General features: G+C 55.1%; 7 protein-coding genes across 7 annotated transcripts; 4 read left to right on the top strand and 3 right to left on the bottom strand.

Annotated features, from left to right (window-relative positions):
- Positions 1-384: 384 nt before the first annotated feature.
- Positions 385-3,484, top strand: VTJ04DRAFT_5439 (uncharacterized protein; the record flags this gene model as incomplete). Its single annotated transcript, XM_069363555.1, has 2 exons — positions 385-2,966; positions 3,031-3,484. The coding sequence occupies 2 exons, from the start codon at positions 385-387 to the stop codon at positions 3,482-3,484; spliced, it is 3,036 nt and encodes a 1,011-aa protein (XP_069220390.1).
- A 797-nt stretch (positions 3,485-4,281) lies between these two features.
- VTJ04DRAFT_5438 (uncharacterized protein) lies at positions 4,282-6,874 on the bottom strand (the record flags this gene model as incomplete). Its single annotated transcript, XM_069363554.1, has 5 exons — positions 4,282-4,851; positions 4,910-5,763; positions 5,820-6,372; positions 6,428-6,573; positions 6,628-6,874. 5 exons carry the CDS (start codon positions 6,872-6,874, stop codon positions 4,282-4,284), a joined length of 2,370 nt encoding a protein of 789 aa, XP_069220389.1.
- A 3,535-nt stretch (positions 6,875-10,409) lies between these two features.
- On the top strand, positions 10,410-11,834 carry VTJ04DRAFT_5437 (uncharacterized protein; the record flags this gene model as incomplete). The annotated part of the gene is made up of 2 exons (XM_069363553.1): positions 10,410-10,661; positions 10,821-11,834. The coding sequence occupies 2 exons, from the start codon at positions 10,410-10,412 to the stop codon at positions 11,832-11,834; spliced, it is 1,266 nt and encodes a 421-aa protein (XP_069220388.1).
- Positions 11,835-14,150: 2,316 nt separating this feature from the next.
- VTJ04DRAFT_5436 (uncharacterized protein) lies at positions 14,151-18,094 on the bottom strand (the record flags this gene model as incomplete). The annotated part of the gene is made up of 11 exons (XM_069363552.1): positions 14,151-14,368; positions 14,452-14,662; positions 14,743-14,894; positions 14,964-15,225; positions 15,307-15,643; positions 15,735-15,842; positions 15,917-16,024; positions 16,118-16,313; positions 16,380-16,457; positions 16,531-16,724; positions 16,791-18,094. 11 exons carry the CDS (start codon positions 18,092-18,094, stop codon positions 14,151-14,153), a joined length of 3,168 nt encoding a protein of 1,055 aa, XP_069220387.1.
- A 30-nt stretch (positions 18,095-18,124) lies between these two features.
- VTJ04DRAFT_5435 (uncharacterized protein) lies at positions 18,125-18,820 on the bottom strand (the record flags this gene model as incomplete). Its single annotated transcript, XM_069363551.1, has 1 exon — positions 18,125-18,820. The coding sequence occupies one exon, from the start codon at positions 18,818-18,820 to the stop codon at positions 18,125-18,127; it is 696 nt and encodes a 231-aa protein (XP_069220386.1).
- A 1,421-nt stretch (positions 18,821-20,241) lies between these two features.
- On the top strand, positions 20,242-20,565 carry VTJ04DRAFT_5434 (uncharacterized protein; the record flags this gene model as incomplete). The annotated part of the gene is made up of 1 exon (XM_069363550.1): positions 20,242-20,565. One exon carries the CDS (start codon positions 20,242-20,244, stop codon positions 20,563-20,565), a length of 324 nt encoding a protein of 107 aa, XP_069220385.1.
- A 38-nt stretch (positions 20,566-20,603) lies between these two features.
- Positions 20,604-21,156, top strand: VTJ04DRAFT_5433 (uncharacterized protein; the record flags this gene model as incomplete). Its single annotated transcript, XM_069363549.1, has 1 exon — positions 20,604-21,156. A coding segment is annotated over one exon (553 nt), but the record flags the coding sequence as incomplete, so codon positions are not given.
- Between the last annotated feature and the right edge of the window lie 31 nt (positions 21,157-21,187).

The following is a 21,187-nucleotide window of genomic DNA, read 5'->3' as shown; positions in this document are numbered from 1 at the left end:
ATACTTCAATCCGATCAGCAGATGCAAGTAAGATATTCCGTCGAGGCTGTCATACCTGAACCCTACAAAGCATGTACAAGCAAAGGGAAGTGGAAGCTGGACAAGGGTGCACCCTTGCCAAGACGTATGACGACATCTTGCAGGGGATGCTTTGCTGAGTTACCCTAACCCTAACTCAAAGCAGCAAGTAACCCTTGGACGCGACACGACGCGCTACACGCGCTTTCAAACAATCGCCAATTTACACGACCCTTGTCCCCTTGTCCCAAAACAACACACACCACTATACATCCACCACACCCAAACAGTCAAGCTCAACATCCTCTCGTGAACACGGAAAATCGATTGAGCGCCCAAGAGAGCGAAGTAGCAATCCAGATCAAAATGTTGGCACAATTATCACCCAACGCCAACAAGCGGCCCTGGCCCGCCGACGACACCGCCAAGTCACAAACCACCAAGAAACCCAGAGTGCTTGCGGGGTTTGTCGCCGACGATTCTGACGATGATGAAAATGACAGTGGCCATATCGATCAACCTTCTCCAAGGCGTCGAATGCTCAGCAATGGCGCCCCTGCTCAGCCAGATGCTGCTCCTCCTCCTCAGGCAGACGAGTCGACAGTAACAGTAGCCTCGACCCTCCCCACCCAAGAACTCGCTGCCAACACAGACAGTCGACTCCTCGAAATGTCCCAAGAAGAGGCAGAGCGGTACGAGCGTTTGTTTGGTTCTGACAGGCTCCCAACTTTGTCCTCTTTGCTCAGCGAGGACCCGCGCTCTGCCGATTACCGGATATCCACCTGCTCCGGCCGTGAAGTCCCGATTCGCGTGCGCAAGCCAGCCGCCACTGTGTCCTACGCCACCATGGTGGCAGCCCGTTCTCGGACCAAGGAAGGTCGTGCGCACAAGAGTTACTACGGCATCCCCATCCACGAGCTCATCGACGGCGCCCGCGCCGAGCTCGCTCAGGCCAAGCCCACCTCCAACACCAGCCCCCTCACTTCCGCACCCGCCAACCCCGACCGACCGCTCCGCCCCGTCGAGAACCCACAGAAGAAACCCCGCCGTGCCATCCTCTGGACCGAGAAGTACCGCGCACGCAGCTTCATGGATCTTTGCGGCGACGACCTGACCAACCGTCAGGTCCTCCGCTGGCTGAAGCGCTGGGATCCCATCGTGTTTCCTCACGCCGCTGCGTCCAAATCCAAGTCGTCTGTCCGCAGGCAAGGAGGAGGACCAAACCAGGCGCCGGAAGAAGAGAAGCCGCACCGCAAGATCTTGATGCTTCATGGCCCGCCGGGTCTGGGCAAAACCACCCTTGCCCATGTTTGCGCGCGCCAGGCCGGCTATGATGTGCTTGAGATCAACGCCAGTGATGAGAGAAGCAAGGACGTGGTCCGTGGCCGTATCCGTACGAGTCTGGCGACCGAATCTGTGAAGACTGTTGAGCACCGCAAGGCCGAGCCGGGGAAGCAGCCCAAGGTTGCCAGGCCAGTGTGTGTTGTGGTGGATGAAGTTGACGGCGTGGTCGGCGGGTCTGGAGCGTCAGGGGAAGGCGGCTTCGTCAAGGCCCTGATTGACCTCGTCCTTTTGGACCAGAAGAATAGTGCCGGTGGCGGAAGCTCCTCGACCGCCACGGGAAGGAAGAAAAAGAAGGGCGACGACTTCCGTCAGATGAGGCCATTGATCCTCATCTGCAACGACGTCTACCACCCCTCACTCCGTCCCCTACGTCAGTCAGGTCTTGCCGAGATCATCCACGTCGGCAAACCGAGCCTCGAAGCTGTGGTGAACCGCCTCAAGGCCATCTTTGAAAAGGAAGGCATCCCATGCGAGAAGGATGCCGTGCGCAAGCTCTGTGAGGCGGCCTGGGGCATGACCAGCGGCATCGATGCCAAGCGTGGTGCTGAGAGCAACGCTGAAGGCGATCTGCGTGGTGTCATGGTTGTTGGGGAGTGGGTTGCTGGTCGTCTTCGTGCCGCGACACCTCCTGGCGAGACCCCTCGGCTAACCCGCCAGTGGCTTGAGCAACACATCATGCACGACCTGGCGCATGGTGGAGGGGGTGCTCGCGGACTTGGCCGCGGCGGTACTCGGGAGATCGTCACGCGCATCTTCCAGGAGGGTGCCGGCTTCCCCAAGCCATCGGGAACCAGCACCGTGTCCGCGGTGTCCAAGAACACCCTTCACGAGCAACCTCAAGCGCAGCTCGGCTTCGCCGAACAGCAAAAGAAGTATGCCATGACCCGCCTGGCCGAGATGATCGACACGGCCGGCGAATACGACCGCATCATGACGGAGATCTTCCTCGAGTACCCCCAGCGCGACTTCAATGACGACTCCTTCCTGACCAAACCCAACCTGGCCTACGACTGGATGTACTTCCACGACGCATGCTCATCGCGCCTCTTTTCCAGCCAGGAATGGGAGCTGGCGCCGTATGTTTCCCAGCCGATCCTCGCGTGCCACCACCTCTTCGCCTCTCCACGCCGTCACATCCCCGGTGTCGCTCCCGGGGTCTATGGTGCCGCTCGCTGGGGAGAACAGGACTCTGAAGACGCCGCGGCACCGCTGCCATTCTCAGGCCCCAGGGCTGACTATGCCGCCCACGAGGCTGAGAAGGTCCACCGCGCGGCGCTCCAGGCTTTGCATGCGCAGCTCCCACCGTCGCTGTCACGTGCCTTCCGCAGCCCAGAGCACATTGCGACCGACTTCCTCCCGTACCTTGTCCGGCTCGTCTCCCCGGATGTGAAGCCGGTCGTAGTGGGCGGGAGCGGAGGCGGGGACGGTTCATCCGGCGGCGGGCCGATTGCCTCGGTCCGGCGCGAGGCGGAGAAGATCATGGTCCGTCGCGCAGCGCAGGTGCTGGCTGAGGTTGGGGTGGTGCTGCAAAAGGGCAAGATTGAGCAGGACCCGAACGCCATTGGCCCAGCGGCGAGGACGCAGTGGGTGTATCGCATGGATCCGTAAGTTCTTCCGCGTTTTCTGTCAACCCCCGTCCTGCTCACGAGCTAACGTTTACAACAACAGTGATCTGGACGCGCTAACAACCTTCCCCACCGCCCCGGCATCCTTCTACGCCGCCTCCAACCCTCCCACGCGCTTCGCCGTCCGGCAGGTGCTTGACCAGGAACTTCAAAAGGCTCTCGCCCAGCGCGACGCCGCCGCACGTCAAGCCAGGTTCCACTCAGGGGGTCTGGTTTCTCACCATGAAGCTGAAGACGGCGCAGACAAGGAGAACAACGGTGCCGCTCCGGGACAGGATGTTAGCAGTGTTGGAGTCAAGAGGGACTTCTTTGGCCGTATTATCCCACAGCACCAGCAGTCGGAGAAGAAAAGTCGACCGTTGGCAGAACGGGATGGGAATGCTCGCGGTGGAGGGAATGGCGTTGGGGGGATTAGAGTGTGGGTGACGTATCATGAAGGGTTGAATAATGCTGTGCGGAAGCCGCTTTCGTTGGATGACTTTTTGAGGGGTTTTTAAGGGGGGTTGTTGATATGATATGGGAATGACGGACGGCACATCATGCTGGGGTTTGGGGGTCAAGGGACATGCTTATTAGACACTTGGTGCTTTTTCATGGTTCTATTTCGTTTCTTTGGTCCGAGATCAATGACTTCAATAGTACACACATCCATGGGCCGTAGGTAATTACGGCCTGTTAGATGCCGTTGGGCGGAGTTTAGTTTGGTTGTGGACAAAGACGGCATCACATACGGAGTACATACTGGACAGATGAAGAGATGAGGACCTCGCAAATATAGAGCGCATGCATTTCCAGGAGTCCATCATGATGTGACATAGGTGCTGATGGAACACGGGTACAGAATATGGGGTTCAGCCATAATTAGAGTAAAACATGCTTGACCCATCATGTCCTGTTTGTCGCCACATGTCCCTTATCTGGGAACTTGGGAGTTCTTGAGATTAGATTAACACATCAAGCACCGTAACATGTGGTCATAGCCGTGGCGGCCCCAATTATGTATATCCAAGCTGCGATGAGATGTGAGGTGTGCAGGAGACTGAACTTGCCGTTGCTAACAGACACAAGGCATAGAGGATACAATCACGCCATCACCAAATGGCGAGCATGTGAAGATTAACCAGGGCCCGTCTCCGTGGACTCGGCCATTTTGATTCAAATAAAGCCATACTACCAAAAGATTTCCCAACAAGAGATCCAACAAAAAACCAAACCAAAGCCCAAAGTTACCCAAGGTATCATCTTCCAAACACAGATGCCACACTCTATTTCCAAAACACTCTACTCCCACCCTCTACTCGGAGCCAGAACCGCGCCTGTCGAGGCTGCGAAGCACGCTGTCCAAGGCCGTCTCGATATCGACATGGAAGAAGGGGCGGTTGACACCATAGAGCGGGACGAACCGGCCAGTTGCATTGGTGGTCGCCACTGGGGGAGTAGACTTGACAGCCGCAGCTGCCTCGATGTCAACTTCCTTGGGCTTGGCATCGGGAACTCCTCCGGCGAGGATGGGAGCGGCGCCATTAGATGCGGCAACGCCGATGAGCGGTGAGTAGACTCCGGCTTTCTCGTCACTGGTGTCCGCACTAATGGACGATTTGCTGTCGGCACCGAAACCGCTGGCAACAAGGGCACGGCGAGTCCAGGCGTTTTCGACACCTGCAAAGTGGAATTCGACGACGATGGGGTCTGCGTACTTGTTCAGCGAAGTCCGCAGGTCGACCAGGGCTTGGGCGGCCGTCGCATCGAGGAAGTCGACAGCAGAGAAGTCGAAAATGACAGCACGAAGGGTTGGCCGTGCAGCAATCTCGTCATCATAAGCCGCCTGGCCACGGCGCGGGCCTGGGTCATTCCACGGGCGGTCCTACAGAAACGTTAGCCCTGATATGCTCCAAACGGTGATCTAGAGAGAATAGACTTACTCCAAGCTTCTGGAACTTGTCGAGCTGGGTTCGCCTGGTGACCTTCTGAATGTAGACAATGAGCTTGTCGAGATGGCGGCCAGAGTTGACGTAGTTGAGACCCTCGCCAAAGCGGTAGATGATGACACCAGGGTAAGGGGTCTCGATGTTCGCCTCCGGGTTGGAAAGGTCACCGCGATCGACGTCAACGAAGGCCAAACGCGTTTTCTCGGAGAGAGCATCCGGGCTCACACCCGAAGTACCACGAGCGCTATCCCGTGGAGCAGTCTTGATGGTGACCTTGCCGAGGATGCGGCCGGGGCTCTTGGCAATGCGGAAGGCGAGGATGCCCGCGGAAGAGCCCATGGTGACGTAAATGCCATTTTCAATGTTGGTGAAAATGGCAACGAAGACACCAGCCCAGAAGATAACCCACTCGAGTGGTGATGTGGTCCAGAACTTGTAGATCTCGCGCGGAGGGGACATGAGGTCAAGGACGGCGTGGATGATGAGAGCACTGAGGCCAGCCATTGGAATGAAGAAGAAGACGGATGTCAAGGCATAGAGCGCCAAAATGACGATAACAGCGGTGAAAATACCGGCAAGAGGGGTCCGGACGCCAGCCTTCGACTTGATAGCAGTGCGGGAGAAGGAGCCGGTGGCAGGATAGCCACCCAGGAAAGGACCGAATGTGTTCGTGAAACCGAGGGCGACAAGTTCCTGTGAAGGGTCGATGATGTAGTTGTTGATACGGCCGAATGACTTCGAGATGGCGATGTGCTCAATCAACAAGACGATGATGCATGCGGGAATATCCGGTCCCAGCACCGAGAGGATCTCAGCGTCAAGACGGGGGGCACCAGTGACTCGGAATCCTGTTGAACAATCAGTAAAGCCATCAAAGCAGTTAAGAAGTCCAGATCAAGCATACCGCTGGGGACGTGTCCAAGAATCCGAATCTTCGCTTGCGCGGGATCGTCAACGCGGCGGTTGATCAGCCAGCTGATGAAGATGTAGAGAATGATGACAAACGCCATGCGCAGAGTCGAGATGAAGAACCACATCTTCTGGCGCTCAGGCTGCTTGCGGCTCATGAAGTTGCAAAACCAACGATAGAAATAAAGGAGGAAGAGGGCCGTCAGGCCGATAGCAGCATCCAGTTTGGCCTTGGGAAGGGCTTTGAGGGTGTCAATGACCACTAGATAAGCAGGGTTGCGGGTATTGACGCCACGGATGCCCAAGAGGCTGGGAACTTGGCCAGTCGCAATGCTGAAGGCCGAGCCAGTCATGAAGGACGCAATGGCCACAAGGGGGATGAATTCAACGATGAATCCAGCCCTGATCAAGCCCAGGAACAGAATGATGATGCCACAGATAACGGAGAGACTGCGAGCAATGACGTGGGCGTCCAGGTTCAGGTCTTTGTGCTGCTCCTGGACTCGAATGACGACATTGCCCACAATCGTGGACATGACGGCGACGGTCTATTGTGGCCGTTAGTGTCAAGTCGAGGAAGCGAGTGAGGGATGAGGCACTTACACCGATGGTGATGTCCTTGGACGTGGCGAAGGCCCAGTAGAGAGTGAAGCCGATGAAGGAGGTGTAGAGACCAAACTCAGCAGGCAACTTGGCGAGGAGAGCATAGGCCATGCCCTGAGGCACGACGACGAAGCCGACGGTGACGCCTAGGACTGAGTCAGCAGGGTAAAGCGTGGAGAGGAGGGGGATCGTGTACATACCAGCAATGACATCGCCAAGCAACCACCTGAGATTGTAGTGGAAGATCCAGCCCAGGAACGGAAATAAGCTCTTGAAGTAATTCTTCACACCGCGAGGCGTCGGAACCAAGGCGAGAAGGGCATCCTTGACATGAGGCTCATCCTCAACAAAGGAGCCATCGTCGTATAGGGCGCCATCCTTGCGGAGTCCATCTGACTCGACGCCAAAGAACTTCCTGAAGCGCTCGAAAGCCGTGGGAGTCGCCATGGTTGCAGCCCGGCGGTAGTTGTCGAAGGCGGGTTCGCGTCGAGCTTGGGGGAGCCAGAAAGGTGGAATGGCGAAACTCCGGCAAAGTTATATATCTATAAGTACAACAACAAGAAGTGTCGTTGCTTGCCACGTGCGTTGCGTGACCCCCAAACAAGGCCCCGTCCCCTGGCTCTCAGCTCGAGCGGCGCAGGAAGTCCCAGAGCAAAGGGTGCAGGGTGGCAAGCCGGGTTCAGGATCTGATAGTTCCCGAGCACGCGTTCGGGAGGCTGTTTGATGGAACCAAGACCCGCGGGATGGCAGCGTCCAATCGACTCAGCTCCCAGCCGCCTGGTCGGCGATGACACACTAGAAATAAAGAATGGGAAGAGGTTAAAGCAGCCGTCGTCTTCCCCACGCGAGGAGAGGCGAGCACGCGGCGAGGACCACGGCTGGGGTAGCGATGCATGTGCAGCGGCGGATCCGTATTCTGATGGTACTACCTCCCGCGTGCATGCGGGTTCTACATGGTGGTGGGCGTCGGGATCCTTGCTACTCCTACTTCACGGTCGTAATTGTGGCATGCCGTGTAACCAGCAGCAGGACATGGGGAAGGCCGACGTCGGCAAGCAATACCGAAGTGTAGATCGGCTGTCCAAGCATGCCCTAGGGCGGGGGCATCGATTCGCCAGAGCTTCGCGGGGTGGGAGCATGCGGGTCACCCAAAAACTTGCTCTTCACACTAGCCAGCACTTGGCTTTTTGCCAGATCGATGCCTCGGAAGCTTGTCCTTGCAACGGTACCTTTAGTGCCATTGACGGGGGTGTTAGCGGCTCTCTTGGCTGATGTCTGATGCGGAGAGAGAAAGGGCCAAGCCGGAGACTGAGCCGCCACCTCGGTGTCAACATCGGCTTGCCGGCAGCAGACTCGTCCTTCCAAGCTCCAGACAGCATATAAGATAAAGAATGGTGAGGTTCCCAAAGATGCTCGATGCAATATGACGCGAGACGGCGTCCATTGTTCAGGTGCCTCCTTACCTAGCTGCTTTCCTAGTCCAAGCAGTGATGAATGAGGGAGCGCTTCTCGCGGTCGAGCCCCCGGAAACCCCCGCGCCATGTTTCCTCCTCGTCTTCTTGGACAGAGGTGCTGGGAGGCACGTGGAAGAAGGCGTCGTCCTCCACTATCGCCAGGTTTGTTACCGGCTGCATTCTGCAGTCTCCAAGTAGCCTAGAGAAAGAGGAGGAGACACGGGCTCACCGACAGAAAAAAGTTCCAAGGTTCGGGGACTTGGGAGTGGGATTCGTCCACAGAGGGAAGAAGTGCAAGCCATGGCGTTTGCTATCGTCTGTTCTTGCCATGTCCCCTCTTCTCTTCTCTCTGTTCCCTTGTCCTTTCCCTTGCCTGTTGCTGCTATCCCTCTTTCCACGCGAAAAGAGGGGGCTCCTCTGCGTGGTGTTGGTTGGGCAAGAGCCAGCATCTCGACAGCAGTGCTTCGCAGTCTTTGCAGAGCATGCTTCTGCCATGTCAAGGTTGACGTTGGTGGTTTGTTTCGGCCGCTTCCCGTTCCGGAAGAAACCCGCTCTTCCGGCCGGTCTTGGCTGCATGTTCAGCCACACCTAATTGGCTGCTCCAGCTTTTAAGCTCGATGACACCATTTTGAAGCATCGCAACAAATTTCTGGGCGCGGCTACCTTGCTCCTCCTGGTGTCGATTCCTCCTCATCCGCCATGTTGCATCCCAATCATTGTTTGCTTGATCGTTTGGTTGCCATATGTGCCGTGCATTGTTTCCAGCCTCGACGTTCCATTCCCCGAACTCTCGTCGTTTTTTTTGTCAGATTTTAGTCGGCGCGTGGGGGGCGGCCCGCAGCATCGGACACGCCCAAACAAGACAAAAGGGCAAGCTCCCGCCCATCAAATGCATGACGACATCCCAGGGGTCGTCTTGCGCGATGCAGGAAAATCAACGACAGCCAAACATCAGACGCACCATGCTGCGGAGTCGGCACCTCAACACAACCTAACCTTCGGCTCTCCACCTCGTCCTCCCCGTTCTCGATGGTCAGTCTGGACTTGTTTGTCTGGATATCATCGTTCGGTTCCATGGCAAATCTCAATCCAGCAGTCCGGTTCTTGGGATTCGAATTAAGGCTGAAACATCCGACTACGCTAGGTCTCCGGCAGTGACGGAGGCGCGTACGTTGGACAGATTCAGATCCACATCCGTGGGACGACGGCATCATGTCGAGCCCGATCGTCTGGTCGACCAGATCGGCACGCGAGCATCTTTCTTGCTGAGCACACCTGCATGATTCTACACGTTCTCGCCGATGGAGGGCCTTGGGCGTTGTTGCCGCGGGCAGGCCGAACTCGCCATCTCTCCAGTTCGGCGACCTGAGGAGATCGCCGTGAAATGATGGACAGGAGGACATTTCTCCATCTTCGCCTCGCCACGCGAATACTCAGCTTGGTGATTCGAGGGAGGCTAGATTGCACAATACCATAGGAACTAGGTGAGATGGATGAGGTGGTTCGGGCTGGCCGAGCAACGAACGTGTCTCTGACACGAGTCGGACGCAGGAAGCTATGGGTGAGCTCTACTTCACCTGGATAGCAGCGGCGGGATCACCGAGTACGGGGTAGTATTCGGCCGCCCGAATGCATTCAGGGCGGCCCGAGGCTGAGATTTGGATCTTGCCATCAGGGCGGGTGTGAGATCTCGTCCTCACCGGCCACGGGCAGCTCCGGCGCCAACCACGGAGCTTCCGGGCGAAGGGGAGGAGAGACCAGCGCGAAACACCACGTGGGAGACGCAGGATAAAGCAACATAAAAAAAGATTGATGCGGCATCGCGACCGATGGTGCAGAGAACGGCAGTTTCTTCGGCTGGAAAAGGCCATTCAGCGCAGGCTCGTGACCGGGTTGCCATGTGTCAGTGGCGCCGTCACGCAATGCACAGCCGAAGGTTGTCTCCCGTCGACGCAAAGTAGGCCAGGTCGGTCTCGAACCTATCGTACTGGCTCGTCTTCCCAGGGACCCTATTCTCTTTACGTAGCAATTCTCCCCTCCCCCAACCCAAATTCTAGAATACCCCTAGGCTATTGCTTCATTGAAACCCAGCCCGCCTTAGCAGCCCAGCGTCTGCATCAGGCCTCCGCCACACAAGGAATGGGGGTTTGTTGTGCCGGCCGATGGACGGCTGCCCGACTCGATGTTATCATCCTGCAACATATTGTTGCTAGAGCCCGAATGCTTCTTCCTTGGCCTGCCGTTCCGCGGTGCTTATGATGGTGTCAAGCGCCCGCGATAAGCGTCTGGCTTGAGAGTGCACTTCCTTCATGGTGGTGTGCATGTCACCGCAGCAGCTCGAGGGGAACGCAAGCGTGCGAACATCTTGCGTGACTCTTGGGGCACTAGACCACGGACTTCTTGCCGCACAGATTATGCGCCCGCCGCACCGCTCACACGACCTGCTTGTGTCCTCCTTCTTAGATTTGTTCTCCACTGAATCTGGTTTGATAAGGGCCAGCGATCCGCGTAACATAGCACACAGTACCATGCACTCGGAGGAGACCGGCCGCCTGGGCGACAGTCCCGACTATGAGGCTGAGAGCTCCTTTCCCGAGCGGCACCTGGATGTGGAAGACAAGCCGCTGCCCTTCTCAGGTGCCGGTGCCGGGTCCGACTCTTACGCTCCGGCCTCCGTGACAAAGCGCTCCGTGTTTGAGCCGCCCACGCCGGCCATGCTTCCTCTCCATCAGCAATGGTCAGCAAACCATAGTCCGCTGCTCATACACGCCGATCGCCATGTGAGTATTATTTTCTTTTTCTTCTCTCTCTCATCTGTCTCAACATCATTTAACCACCCCCGGCCTTTGTCTATTATTCTTGTTATATGACTTCTTCTCTCCTTCGTGCCGTCGCCAAGACTGGCCACCCGACTGACCAACCAACTCTCCTCAACCCAGATTCGTGGTCATCCGCTCCCGCCTGGAAGTCCCTATCTTTCGACATCATTCCCACAGAGTCCCATTGCCGGTGCTCTCACCACGCCAGAATGGCACGCTCTCCGCCACCCGTCGCCAGGAGGCCTCTTCTGGCACACCGCGCCGTCGGAAATCGCGGTTGACGAAGACCTGGACCTGGATTCCCTTCAAAGTCCCCACGACACCCCAGACAGACAAGGCAACCCCTTCTCGATGCTCCCGCCAACACAACGGGCCCGGCGGCAGAGCACCCTCGGATCCTCCGGCCCGTCGGCCACCCACCCCGGCGTGGCCCGCCATGATCGTCCGTACCTCTCCGAGTTTGATTATGCCATGGATCCCCGAGACCCGGCCGCCGCAGCCGGGGCCGGGATGGTGGACTTCGTCTCCTCTCAGCCCGGCGCCGGCGGTGGAGCCCCGGGGTACGCTAGTCCGGCGGGGTTCGGCAGCCCGCTCCACAACCCCACTCATCCGGGCGGAGGCGGCGGCGGCACCGCTAACAATGCCGGCAGCGTCGCCGAGCTTGACCTCTCATCCGCGAACAAGATGGATTCGAAACGCATCGCGCATAAACTATCCGAGAAGAGCCGGCGGAACCGGCTGACCATCGCGATCCGGGAAATCCAGAAGCTGCTGCCTTCGGAGTTTGGGGATGATGGCGGAGGAAGTGGGGGCTGTGGCGGAGGGAGGAAGTCACCGTCGCCGTCGCTGTCCCAGGGAAAGGAGGCAGACTATGTCATCCGGCCTGGAGTGCCCAGCAGCAAGCTCGATGTTGTCGAAATGGCGGTTGGGTATCTACGGGATTTGAAGGCCAGGAATAAGGCCTTGTCGAGGAGGCTGCGGGAGCTGGAGGCGGAGTTGGAGAAGTGCCAGTGCCGGAAGGGCGGAGGGGACGGGGAGGAGGGCGGTGATGCGGCAGCACAAGTGAAGAACAATGCGGGTTCCACGGAGGGACAGAAGAATTCGTCAGCAGAGGAGAAAACGACTACGGGTTGATTGAGCCTATCTCAGGTAGTGTTCTTGGGGATGCTTGGATCGGGACGGAGTACGGTGCATCGGTCGTAGAACAGGAGACGGCGGAATGATACCTATAGACTGGATTCTGGCGCATTGCTTCACAGGATATCGCATGGCTGTCCGCACCATACATGTTGATCCTCCATTTTGGGTCCATCATATTAGCCAAATCCTTCGTCCTTGGACATGTCACCGAGAGTTCTTGCCTCATTCCTCAACTCTTCAGCCTTGTCCTTAAACCTGGTGTCTTAGTTTCCTGCACATGTCAATCCTCCTATGCTACACCAGATAAGCAGTACTCCGCATTGCCTTGAGCTTATCGAGTCAACACTCTGGACTTGAACACCCGGACCTCTCTCTTTCCTCCATCAACCTACGACCCGCGAAACACGCACTGCTGTCAGTCTTGCGCAACCATCCGTGCCTTGGAAAAGTGAAGCCCATGCGAAGTCTTTTTACACGCCCCTTGACCTCGATGCCAGCTCGCCGTTCAGTTAACATGTCAAGACCCCGCTGGTCGCCGATGCAGCTCACGTGCGCCCCCTCCTTCCAAGTCGCACTGCACCCGCGACCATGAGGCGTCTCGCATCTTTGGACCTGCATCTCCCATGGCTATCTTCCCGAGTACGGGTCCGAAAGAGGACGCTGCGTTGCGACTTTCTCCTCGGACGTCGCCGTTCCCGCACCACTAGACAACTAGGATCACCAAAAAAGGAGCCAAGTCATCGCGGGCGTTGGATACTTACCCCAGTTGTGTACATCCCCAGCTGTCCCATGAAGACTGCCAAAACCCTAGCTCGCACTCTAGCTCAAGCTGCATCACCTTGCCGGCTTCAGCCGCGCACGTGCTTCCCCGGCTTTGCGGTCTTGGTCGAACCCCCACGCTGCACACGAACGGCGCAGGACGTTGTGAGACGCAGCCACCGGACGGCCTGGTGAGCTGGGGTTACCAGGACCATGGACCGACAATATCGACCTGGCGGGATGTTGCAGATGGAAAACAGGCAGAAGGTGTGAAGACGGATGAAGGGAAGTTGGAGCTTGGGAAGATTTCGCGATGTGATGGTTCGGAAAAGTATTAGGATTTTGAGTCCGATGGAAACGAAAAAAAAACTTTCGTGGCGGAGTTGGGGGTGCCGTTGGTGGGGGGCAATGTCTCTTCCACAACGTCTGTCTTTGTTCGAGGCAGTGTTAGTAGGATTGACCACTTCAGGCAATGAATCAACAAACTCGAAACGTACACCAAAAGGTGGTTCCATAACAAACCAGGAAAGTTGAGATGCATGAATGACAAGACAGCCTGGTTTAAAACTGAGAGCATCTGGAGTCAACTTAGCTTGGTGGTTTGGAACTCATGACCAGATTACCAATGAAGGCGGGATAGGTCTAAATCTCGACATCCATGGTGATCGGCATTTCTGACCACGGTAGGAAGTTGGAAAGTAGCAGAACTCGTATACATCCTTTGTATGTGGCCTGGGAGTGATGAGTGCCACCACTGATGCTGTCGATAATGGTGGGGTTTAAAGGTCCTTTGTGTACAGTATTACCATGTGTGGTTCATGTACTGAGGCGAGTCGGATGGAAGGATGTAGTGGCGCTGATACCGAGTTTAAGGTATGAGACACATAATGTGGCCAGCTCAAGTCGCCTTTCTGGTCTTAGAGGGCCGGAGATAACTTACTTCATGAAAGGCTGGAGTCATTCCGCATATATCATCGGCGTTTGCCTCGGAGGTATCACGATTTGTCGAGTGCAACGAAATATCAAAGTGCTACAATTGGATCCAGTCACTGAGAGCGCTGGGGTTTCAAACCAGTTTACGGGGGTTGTCAAGTTAAACACAGTGTGGAGGTTCAAATGGAGATGTGAGTGAAATCTGGCTTCATTGTAGGGGTGTCCCTGAACCTCCTGAGTATTAACTCAGGTAGTGACCTAGGGATCTGATTTTCCTTGCCTCTGAGCAACGAGCAAAAGTTAAGATGCTTTTTCCATCCCGGGTTCCATTCCCTTGACTGGTTGCTTGTCGATGCGGGATAATAGTTTGCAACGAAGATAGTCCAACCCCGTTCATCCCGTGATGCTGGAAACATGGTGGTGCATGCCCGCCATTACCACGTCGAGGCTGAGGATTAGCGCAATAGTGTGGTGTGTGAACAAATGAAAGTGCACATGGGCACTGGGCTGTGTTGAGCGAGTTGGCCTTGAGGTTGAAGCCAATCTGGAAAGCACTTGGCGAGCAACTGGTGAGATTGAGAAATGAGGCTTGTGTGAGCGAGATCGAGAGGCCGTCGATTAATTGCGGGCTCTTTTGCCTCGGCGGCTTTGCGGCGGCTCGTAATCCGAATCATCGGTGTCCGAGTCTTCCTCCTCATCACTGCTGTCGTTGTCATTGTCCTCAAGGGCAAGCCAATGCCGCTTGACTACCTCTGAGGCTTCATCATCCTCCTCTTCATCAGTGTCGCTGTCATCGGTCTCGATGTCGATAGGATTTCCATGCTTATCTAGACGACCTTGCCAAAAAGCGAGAGAATATCGCTGGTTGTCGGGTTTCCCCGTGACGAGTTATTATTTTGCATGGTTGGCTCGATGGAACGGGATTTTCGATCCTGCACCGCCATCAACCGCTCGTCAATCGTGTCACGCGTGGCAATCCTGCCGAAGTGGCTTTCCTTGGTCTGGCCTATCCGGTATATCCGGCCGAATGCTTGAGACTCCAAAGCTGAGTTCCACCAAATGTCTAGTATGATAACTCGGTTGGCACACGTCAAGTTCAGACCCTGAGCGGTGGCATTGATGGAGGCGACCTGCAAAATACGAGTCAGCAAGATTTCAAGTCGTGGACCAAATGAGTGAGACAGCGATTGAGTTAAAATGTCGAGCTCACCATGACCGATATGTCCTTTTGGGTTTTGAAGTCCTGGACCGCTTTGCGCTTCTCGACGTCCGACATGCCCCCGAGGAAGTAAAGGAACTTGATACCGGCATCGTTGAGCATCCTCCCCACAACGCCAGCGGTGAGCAGAAAGTGCGTGAACACTGCCATTCGTTAGTACGGTACACTGTTGATAGAATACCTCTACGTCAATATTGTGCAAGAAAACCCACCGATTGTTTTGTCATCTGGGAAGTTTCCGCGCCATTCCTTCAGGATCTCAATCAATCTGGTGACCTTGGCGCTTGGCATGGTCCCAGCCACATTCTGCTGGTCATAGGAAGCCAGAAGCCGGGATCGAAGAAGAGCTTCAGGCAGGACGTGGTTGGCATCTTGTCCTCGACGGCGAGCTATCGCTGCATGCGGGTTGGCAGGCTTCCACCGGCCGCGCCCAGAGCTTCCTTGTGTTCCAGCAGAACGATGGGCCTGCATTTCCTGTCGTGAGCGTTGGTCAGTTTTCTCTCAGTCATCTTTAATAATACCGCCCTTCGGGTACGGGCCGTTAGTGCTGCGTACCTTCTGTGCAGTACTCTGTGGGCTTGAGCTGGAATGCTCGCCCAGTATTGCCATTTCTCCTTGGTCGAATACCTCTTTTCTCCAATGCTCCAGAGTTTCTGCAAGCTGAACGTCGATGGGCTCCAGGTCAGAGTTGGCTGAGGCCTCTGGCGGACCTGACTCAGAAGCGAGCTTCGACAGCTTTATTGGCCCGTCGGTGAGCTCGGGGGCGCCAAACTCATTGTTCAGTTCAGTAGCAAGGCTCTTCCACTGTCCGCTCAGGTTCGGGGGTGCCTTGGCGAACTCGCAACTCTTCTTGGCACCATGCCCCGATGTCCCGGGCGAAAGGTGTGTTGCGCTGGAGCTTTTTCAGTTCCTTGATGAGCCACTCAATGTCTTCCACCTGGAACAGCTTTTTCATCACTTTTTCCAAGGCAAAGGGATGAGACACTGCCTGGCGGAGATGGTGCTCTAGGATGAGAGTGTTGCTATGTAGCCCGGCTGTGTTGCGACGCAGGCTGGCTCGGATGGCCCGACGGACGATCGCCTCAAGTCGGCTTTTTGACATCAAACATTGTCAGCATGTTAACAGACGACTGCAATTTCGGACTATAAAAGAACTGTGTCATACTCGTAGATGAGCTTCTCCGCTTTTGAGAGCCTAACTCGGAAAAGTGGCAAGATGCGAGGGGGTGGCATCTTGAAGAGGGCATGGCCGAGGAATTTGGTGTCATGGTCTCTGTTGTTTCTATCAATTAGCAATGTATAAGTGACAGTGAGGTCACATTAGGGATGCCGTCTTTTATATGAGCTTGGGTGAGGAAACCAGTACCTTTTCTTCATTATCTGACTGAGGAGCGCATGTAGAGATTCCGAGGGTTCTCTCTGGGTTTGCACATGGCCGTTGGTTTTCCGCTGATTCCTGGTGTTCCGATGGTGACGAGGCCGCGGCTTGAGGTATTCCCTCTCAAAATTTGCATATGTAGAAGAATGGGGTGCTCCTAGAAAGTGCAAGTACGGATAGAGTTCTGTACATGATTAGCAAGTGTTAAAAACATTTATTCGTTCCTGTTGAACCGTCAAAAGAGACATACCATGAATCCCATTGTGCAACGGAGTCGCAGACATGGCCCAGCGATACTTCGCTGACAGCATGGTGCATGCTTTCGTAGCTAAATTGGTTTACCGTAAGTGCCTTGTTTAAGCCAAATGCATGAGGGCAGGTGAGGTATAGTGGTCACTTACTGATGGAGTTCCAGTTTTTGATGGCAGATGCTTCGTCGAGAGCAACACGGTAGAAGCGTCGCTGGAAAAGAGGCCCTAGATACTTGCTTCTAAGACCGTCGCACTGAGTATGAGTCAAAGTGTCGTCACCTTCTAACTTTCTGATCTGTCTATTCGTTGGATATTGGGCTCTGAGTTCGTGGTAACTTGTCACCCTGCGCGAAGGTAAATAATGTTAGCATACCAATGAATTATTCTCCTGATGCGAACAAGCTACTCACAAGATGGTGCAGCGGTCGTGGGCAGCTTGGCCGATAACATCGGACCTCTTGTAGGCGTAGACTGAGATCTCAGGTTCGCAATGCTTTGCTATTTCATCAACCCACTGCCCAACAAGGTTTGCAGGAGCAACAATTAAAGTCGTTCGGACGCAGTCATCGAGGTCTTGTTCGGATGGTTCGTTTCTGGCAATGCAGGCGAGCATCTCGACGGTTTTCCCCAACCCGGTGGCATCTGCCAATAATCCACCATATGGCGCGGCTTTTGAATTCTCTCTCCGAACCATCCAGCCAACAGTTGCAAATTGGTAGAGGTAGAGTATCGATCGGAGCTTCGGAATCTTGAATCCAGATCCTTCCATCTTCGCTTTCCTCCCCATCGGTCCTCGGGCATCAGCGATCTCGTTGATGTTCCACCTGATTGCCTCACGCTCTTCTTCGGGAAATCGGCGGGTAATCTCTTTCATGAGCTGCTCGAATTCCGCGACTGTGGTAGCATTAACTGCTTCCAGCACCGGTAATTCGGCCATCCTCTTTCCTGCTTCGATGCTGTCCTCGCCCAATACCAGCTTTCGGATAGTCCCCAGGAGGTCGTCTTTTGGCATCTTCTTGCGCCGACGTATTTGTCCGCCAGCTGCGGCATTCTTTCTCACCCGAATGTTTTTTGTCCGTGTGCCAGAACGGGTCCGCTTCTTGTTTGCTGTAGGGTCTGGAGATGTTACGTCCTGTTCCGCATTGATTCCGGAATCGTTGGTAACAGTTCGACGCTCTGCGGAGATGCTCCTGTCGCCTTCTGCAGGTTCCGCTTGCTTGCGTTTTGCTAAGCGCCTTTGCAGATGTTCTTCGAGCTTGCGGATCTCCCGCCTTAGATTGGCGATTTGAGCTCCATGGAAATCCTGGTTCCTGGGGTTTTGTTTCCGTTCCAGCCTCTCCAACGAGCGACGCTGGAACCCCAACTGGTCTTCAATGGCTTCGATTGCATCCTCGTTGTCGGTCTCATCATCGACGACCGGACCAATGGGCTTCTCTTCATCATCTTCTTCCTTGATCACCACAATCCCTGAGCTTGAAGTGTTGGCGGCACGCCGAGGGTTCTGTGGAATGGCTGTGATGGCTGGAAGTGGAACAGCTTGGGAGTCGGGCTCTTCCTTTTTGATGGGGCGCAGATCCCAAGGAATTGCAGCAACACGGAGAGCTCTAGCAGCGGCCTCCTCCTCCGTCTCTTCAGTGAGGTCGATGAAGTTCCTGGTCTGGTCAACTTGACCGGCCCTATCGACAAAGAGGCTGTCATCGTCGTTCTCCTTCATTTCTCCAGTGAGGTCAATGACATTTTTGGCTTAGTTAACTTGACCGGCGCTCTTGACCAAAAAGCCATCATCCTTGATGGTGATGATCCCAGGTTCAAGATTGTTAATGTCGTCAGTCTCGGTGAGTTCGCTGTCCTGCTTCACAGTGACGTCGGCATCGATGAGTGAAGTTGGATCAAAGGATTGTGCCGGGGTAGTGTCCAGCTTCTGCTCAGTCTCCTGTTCTTGCTGGAGATTGTCGTCAGGGCCGACGTCGTCCGTCTTGGAGGTCTGGCCTTGGGCATGGGTGGTCTCGGAAGTTGTCGATTCGTGGGAACCCTGCTCAGGAAGAGGTTGATGTTCGGGTGTCCTCAGCATGGAGATTTGCTCGAGACTTGAGTCCTGGAGAGTTGGGATTCTGGGGAGCTGTCCGTATTTGGGTTGGCGGATTTCCATATCGGTTGATCTAGTGTCCATGTTAATGACGAACTGGCCGCCGTTCGTGGGAACTTGCTCGTCTCCGGGTTGGCGGCTATCGCCCTCCCTATCGGTTGATCCAATGTCCATTTTGATGATAGAACGGCTACCAATCGTGAGGACTTGTCCGTCCTGAGGTTGGATGACTTCGGCCTTCGTGTCAGCTGATCCGGTGTCCGTGTTGATGACGGAATAGCCGCCAAGTATGAGGATTTGTTCGGCCTCAGGTTGGTGGATTTTGCCCTCCATGTCGGTTGACTCAGTGTCCATGTTGACAACTGAATAGCCTCCCACAACGCGGTGAAGGCTCGGAAACTCCGGGTCAAAATTTGACTGCCCACACAAAACGGTTAGCTGATGATTTTCTGGGGCTAAAGCGTCGGAAAGGAAATAAGACGGCGATCAACGCACCCAGCACCAGTGGGCGTGGAGACGTGCGAGTGCAGTCAACTTGGACCGTGGGCAGGAAGGCCAGGGTGAAATGGGTTAATAGCTGAAGAAAGCCTTTTGGAAGAGGGAGGAGAGATGATTCAACTGAACGTGAATCGGAAGAATTAAGGGTTTGGAGAAAGGAAGAGAGCCTGGAAGAGAAGAAAGAAGAAGACGCAACTCAATGGGAGAAATCAGGAATGAAGTGTTGGCTTTCTGTAATTCGAAGAGACAAGGCTCATGATACTGCCCACTCACCCTCGCTAAACTGAAAGTTTTTGTCGAGTAACTCGGCGAATGGGACAGAGGATTTCGGGAAAACGCCTCAAAGTACGAACGGGATGTTTGAGAAGAGAAAGGAACAGGTAATCTTACCTGGATGGGTAAACTTCGATTGGACGACCTCAATCCATGTATGGTGGGAGGCGGTAGCGGAGAGGCCGGTGCTGAAGCAGAGGTGTAGTGTCGGGGTGGGAAGAGTGATGAGAAGAGAAGAGACAAAACGATGCCGGTTTTGTGGTCGGGAAAAGCTTTGGCTCTTTCTTTCGTGAAAGACACGAGGAAGAGCCCTTGGCTTGTGTGGGAGAAAGGTGAAAGTTGGCAGTCGAGGAGTATTGAAGAAAGGTAGTAGAAGAAGAAGACAGGGTAGATTGGATTAAAGGAAGGTTGGAGGAGGAAAAAAGTCGAGGGAGTGAAAAGGTTGGAGAAATGTGGCAGTGGAGGAAAAGGTGGAAAGGAAAAGTGTGATCGGTTGGTTCGAGGAAAAAAAGGTTGGCGAAGAAAAGGAAAGATCGAGGAATCGAAGGTGTGGTAGAGGGAAGGGAAAGGCTGAGGTATTGAAGGAGTTGAATAAAGTGTGTGGTTAAAAGAAATGCTTGGGTAGTATAAGTATGACAGGATATGGCCGGTTTGGGCCTGAGTCTGGCTTAGTCAGCCAGCCTCAGTTCTCAGCCTCCATCTCTGGCGGCCCAGATGGCCCACCTGGCGCCACCCCTCTCTGTGTATATATTCAGGGCTTCCGGGCCCTCTGGGACTCAGATAGTTTCTCAGAAGAATTCAACCGCTTCCTTCACTTCATTCTGCATATGCCATCGTTCAGGTCTGGGCTCTGACTATGTCACAGTTATGAGCCCGGTACCTTCCTGCTACGCCGCTCAGCTTCATCCCCTGATACGTCAGATCGCAACGATAGGCATTCTGTATCTTCTCTCTTTCTCTCTCCAAAACCCCCATCTCGCTGCTCATTTGCCCAAGCCACAACCATGGAGACCAGCGAGAAAACCATCTTCGCGACCGCCACGAGGCTCGAAAGCGAGGCCGACTGGACCGTGTGGCTCAAACACATCCAGAAGTTTGCTGAGGATCACGCCATCTGGTACCTCATTGACCCAGACACGGACACCGAGGTCATCGATTTCCTTCTGGCACCGGCGAAGGCACCCACGCAGCTGGAAGTCTACAACGAGATCGACGCGGGCTACCAGAAGTCCTTCCTCGACGAGATGACTCAGTACTCAGCTCTCGACAACGAGCAAAAGAAAATACGCCCGCCTCCCAACACCGCAAAGAGGTCGCTGGCACCATGACAGACGAAAAGAAGGCCCTGAGTACTGTCTACCAGCTCATGGCTCAAACCGTCTCCAAAAACCTCTGGAGGACCGCCGAAAACACTCTTGCGGCCGAGGGATGGCGCAACACACCCCATCACGTCGTCAAGACTCTTCGCCTGCTTGTTGCGCCCACCAAGATCGTCAGCATCAAGTACTCCCGCAACCGCTATCTGAAGCACCTGGAACAGGCGGAAAGTGCTACCAATCCTGTTCAGTGGACGCGCGAATTCCTGCACATCTGGACGGCGGCGCAGGCCAACGAGGTCAACGAAGCTTTGGGAGCCGTCGCTGTCGACCACTTTCTGACCGCCGTGGGGAAACGTATCGCTCCTGACTGGGCCACCCGCAAGAAAGAGGAGGTGGCAGAATGGTCCGTTGAGAACAGACACCCCCCCCCTCTCAAGCGCTACGTTGAAGGCCTTCTCCAAATCCTCCTGGACCGCGGTGCAGACGCCAAAGACACAACTGCCCAGTCCTTCGCCATCATCGAAAAGGAGAAGCCGAGAAACAACAACAGCAACCGAGGCTCCGATGCTCAGAAGACCAACTCTGGCTCCCAGAACCGAGGTCAAAACAACAACAACAACAACCGCCGTTC

The sequence above is a fragment of the Mycothermus thermophilus genome, assembly GCF_041956435.1.
Source record: "Mycothermus thermophilus strain CBS 625.91 unplaced genomic scaffold VTJ04scaffold_3, whole genome shotgun sequence".
Lineage (NCBI taxonomy): Eukaryota > Fungi > Ascomycota > Sordariomycetes > Sordariales > Chaetomiaceae > Mycothermus > Mycothermus thermophilus.
The sequence above is the reverse complement of the archived record's forward strand: the minus strand, read 5'-3'. Positions and strand labels throughout refer to the sequence as shown.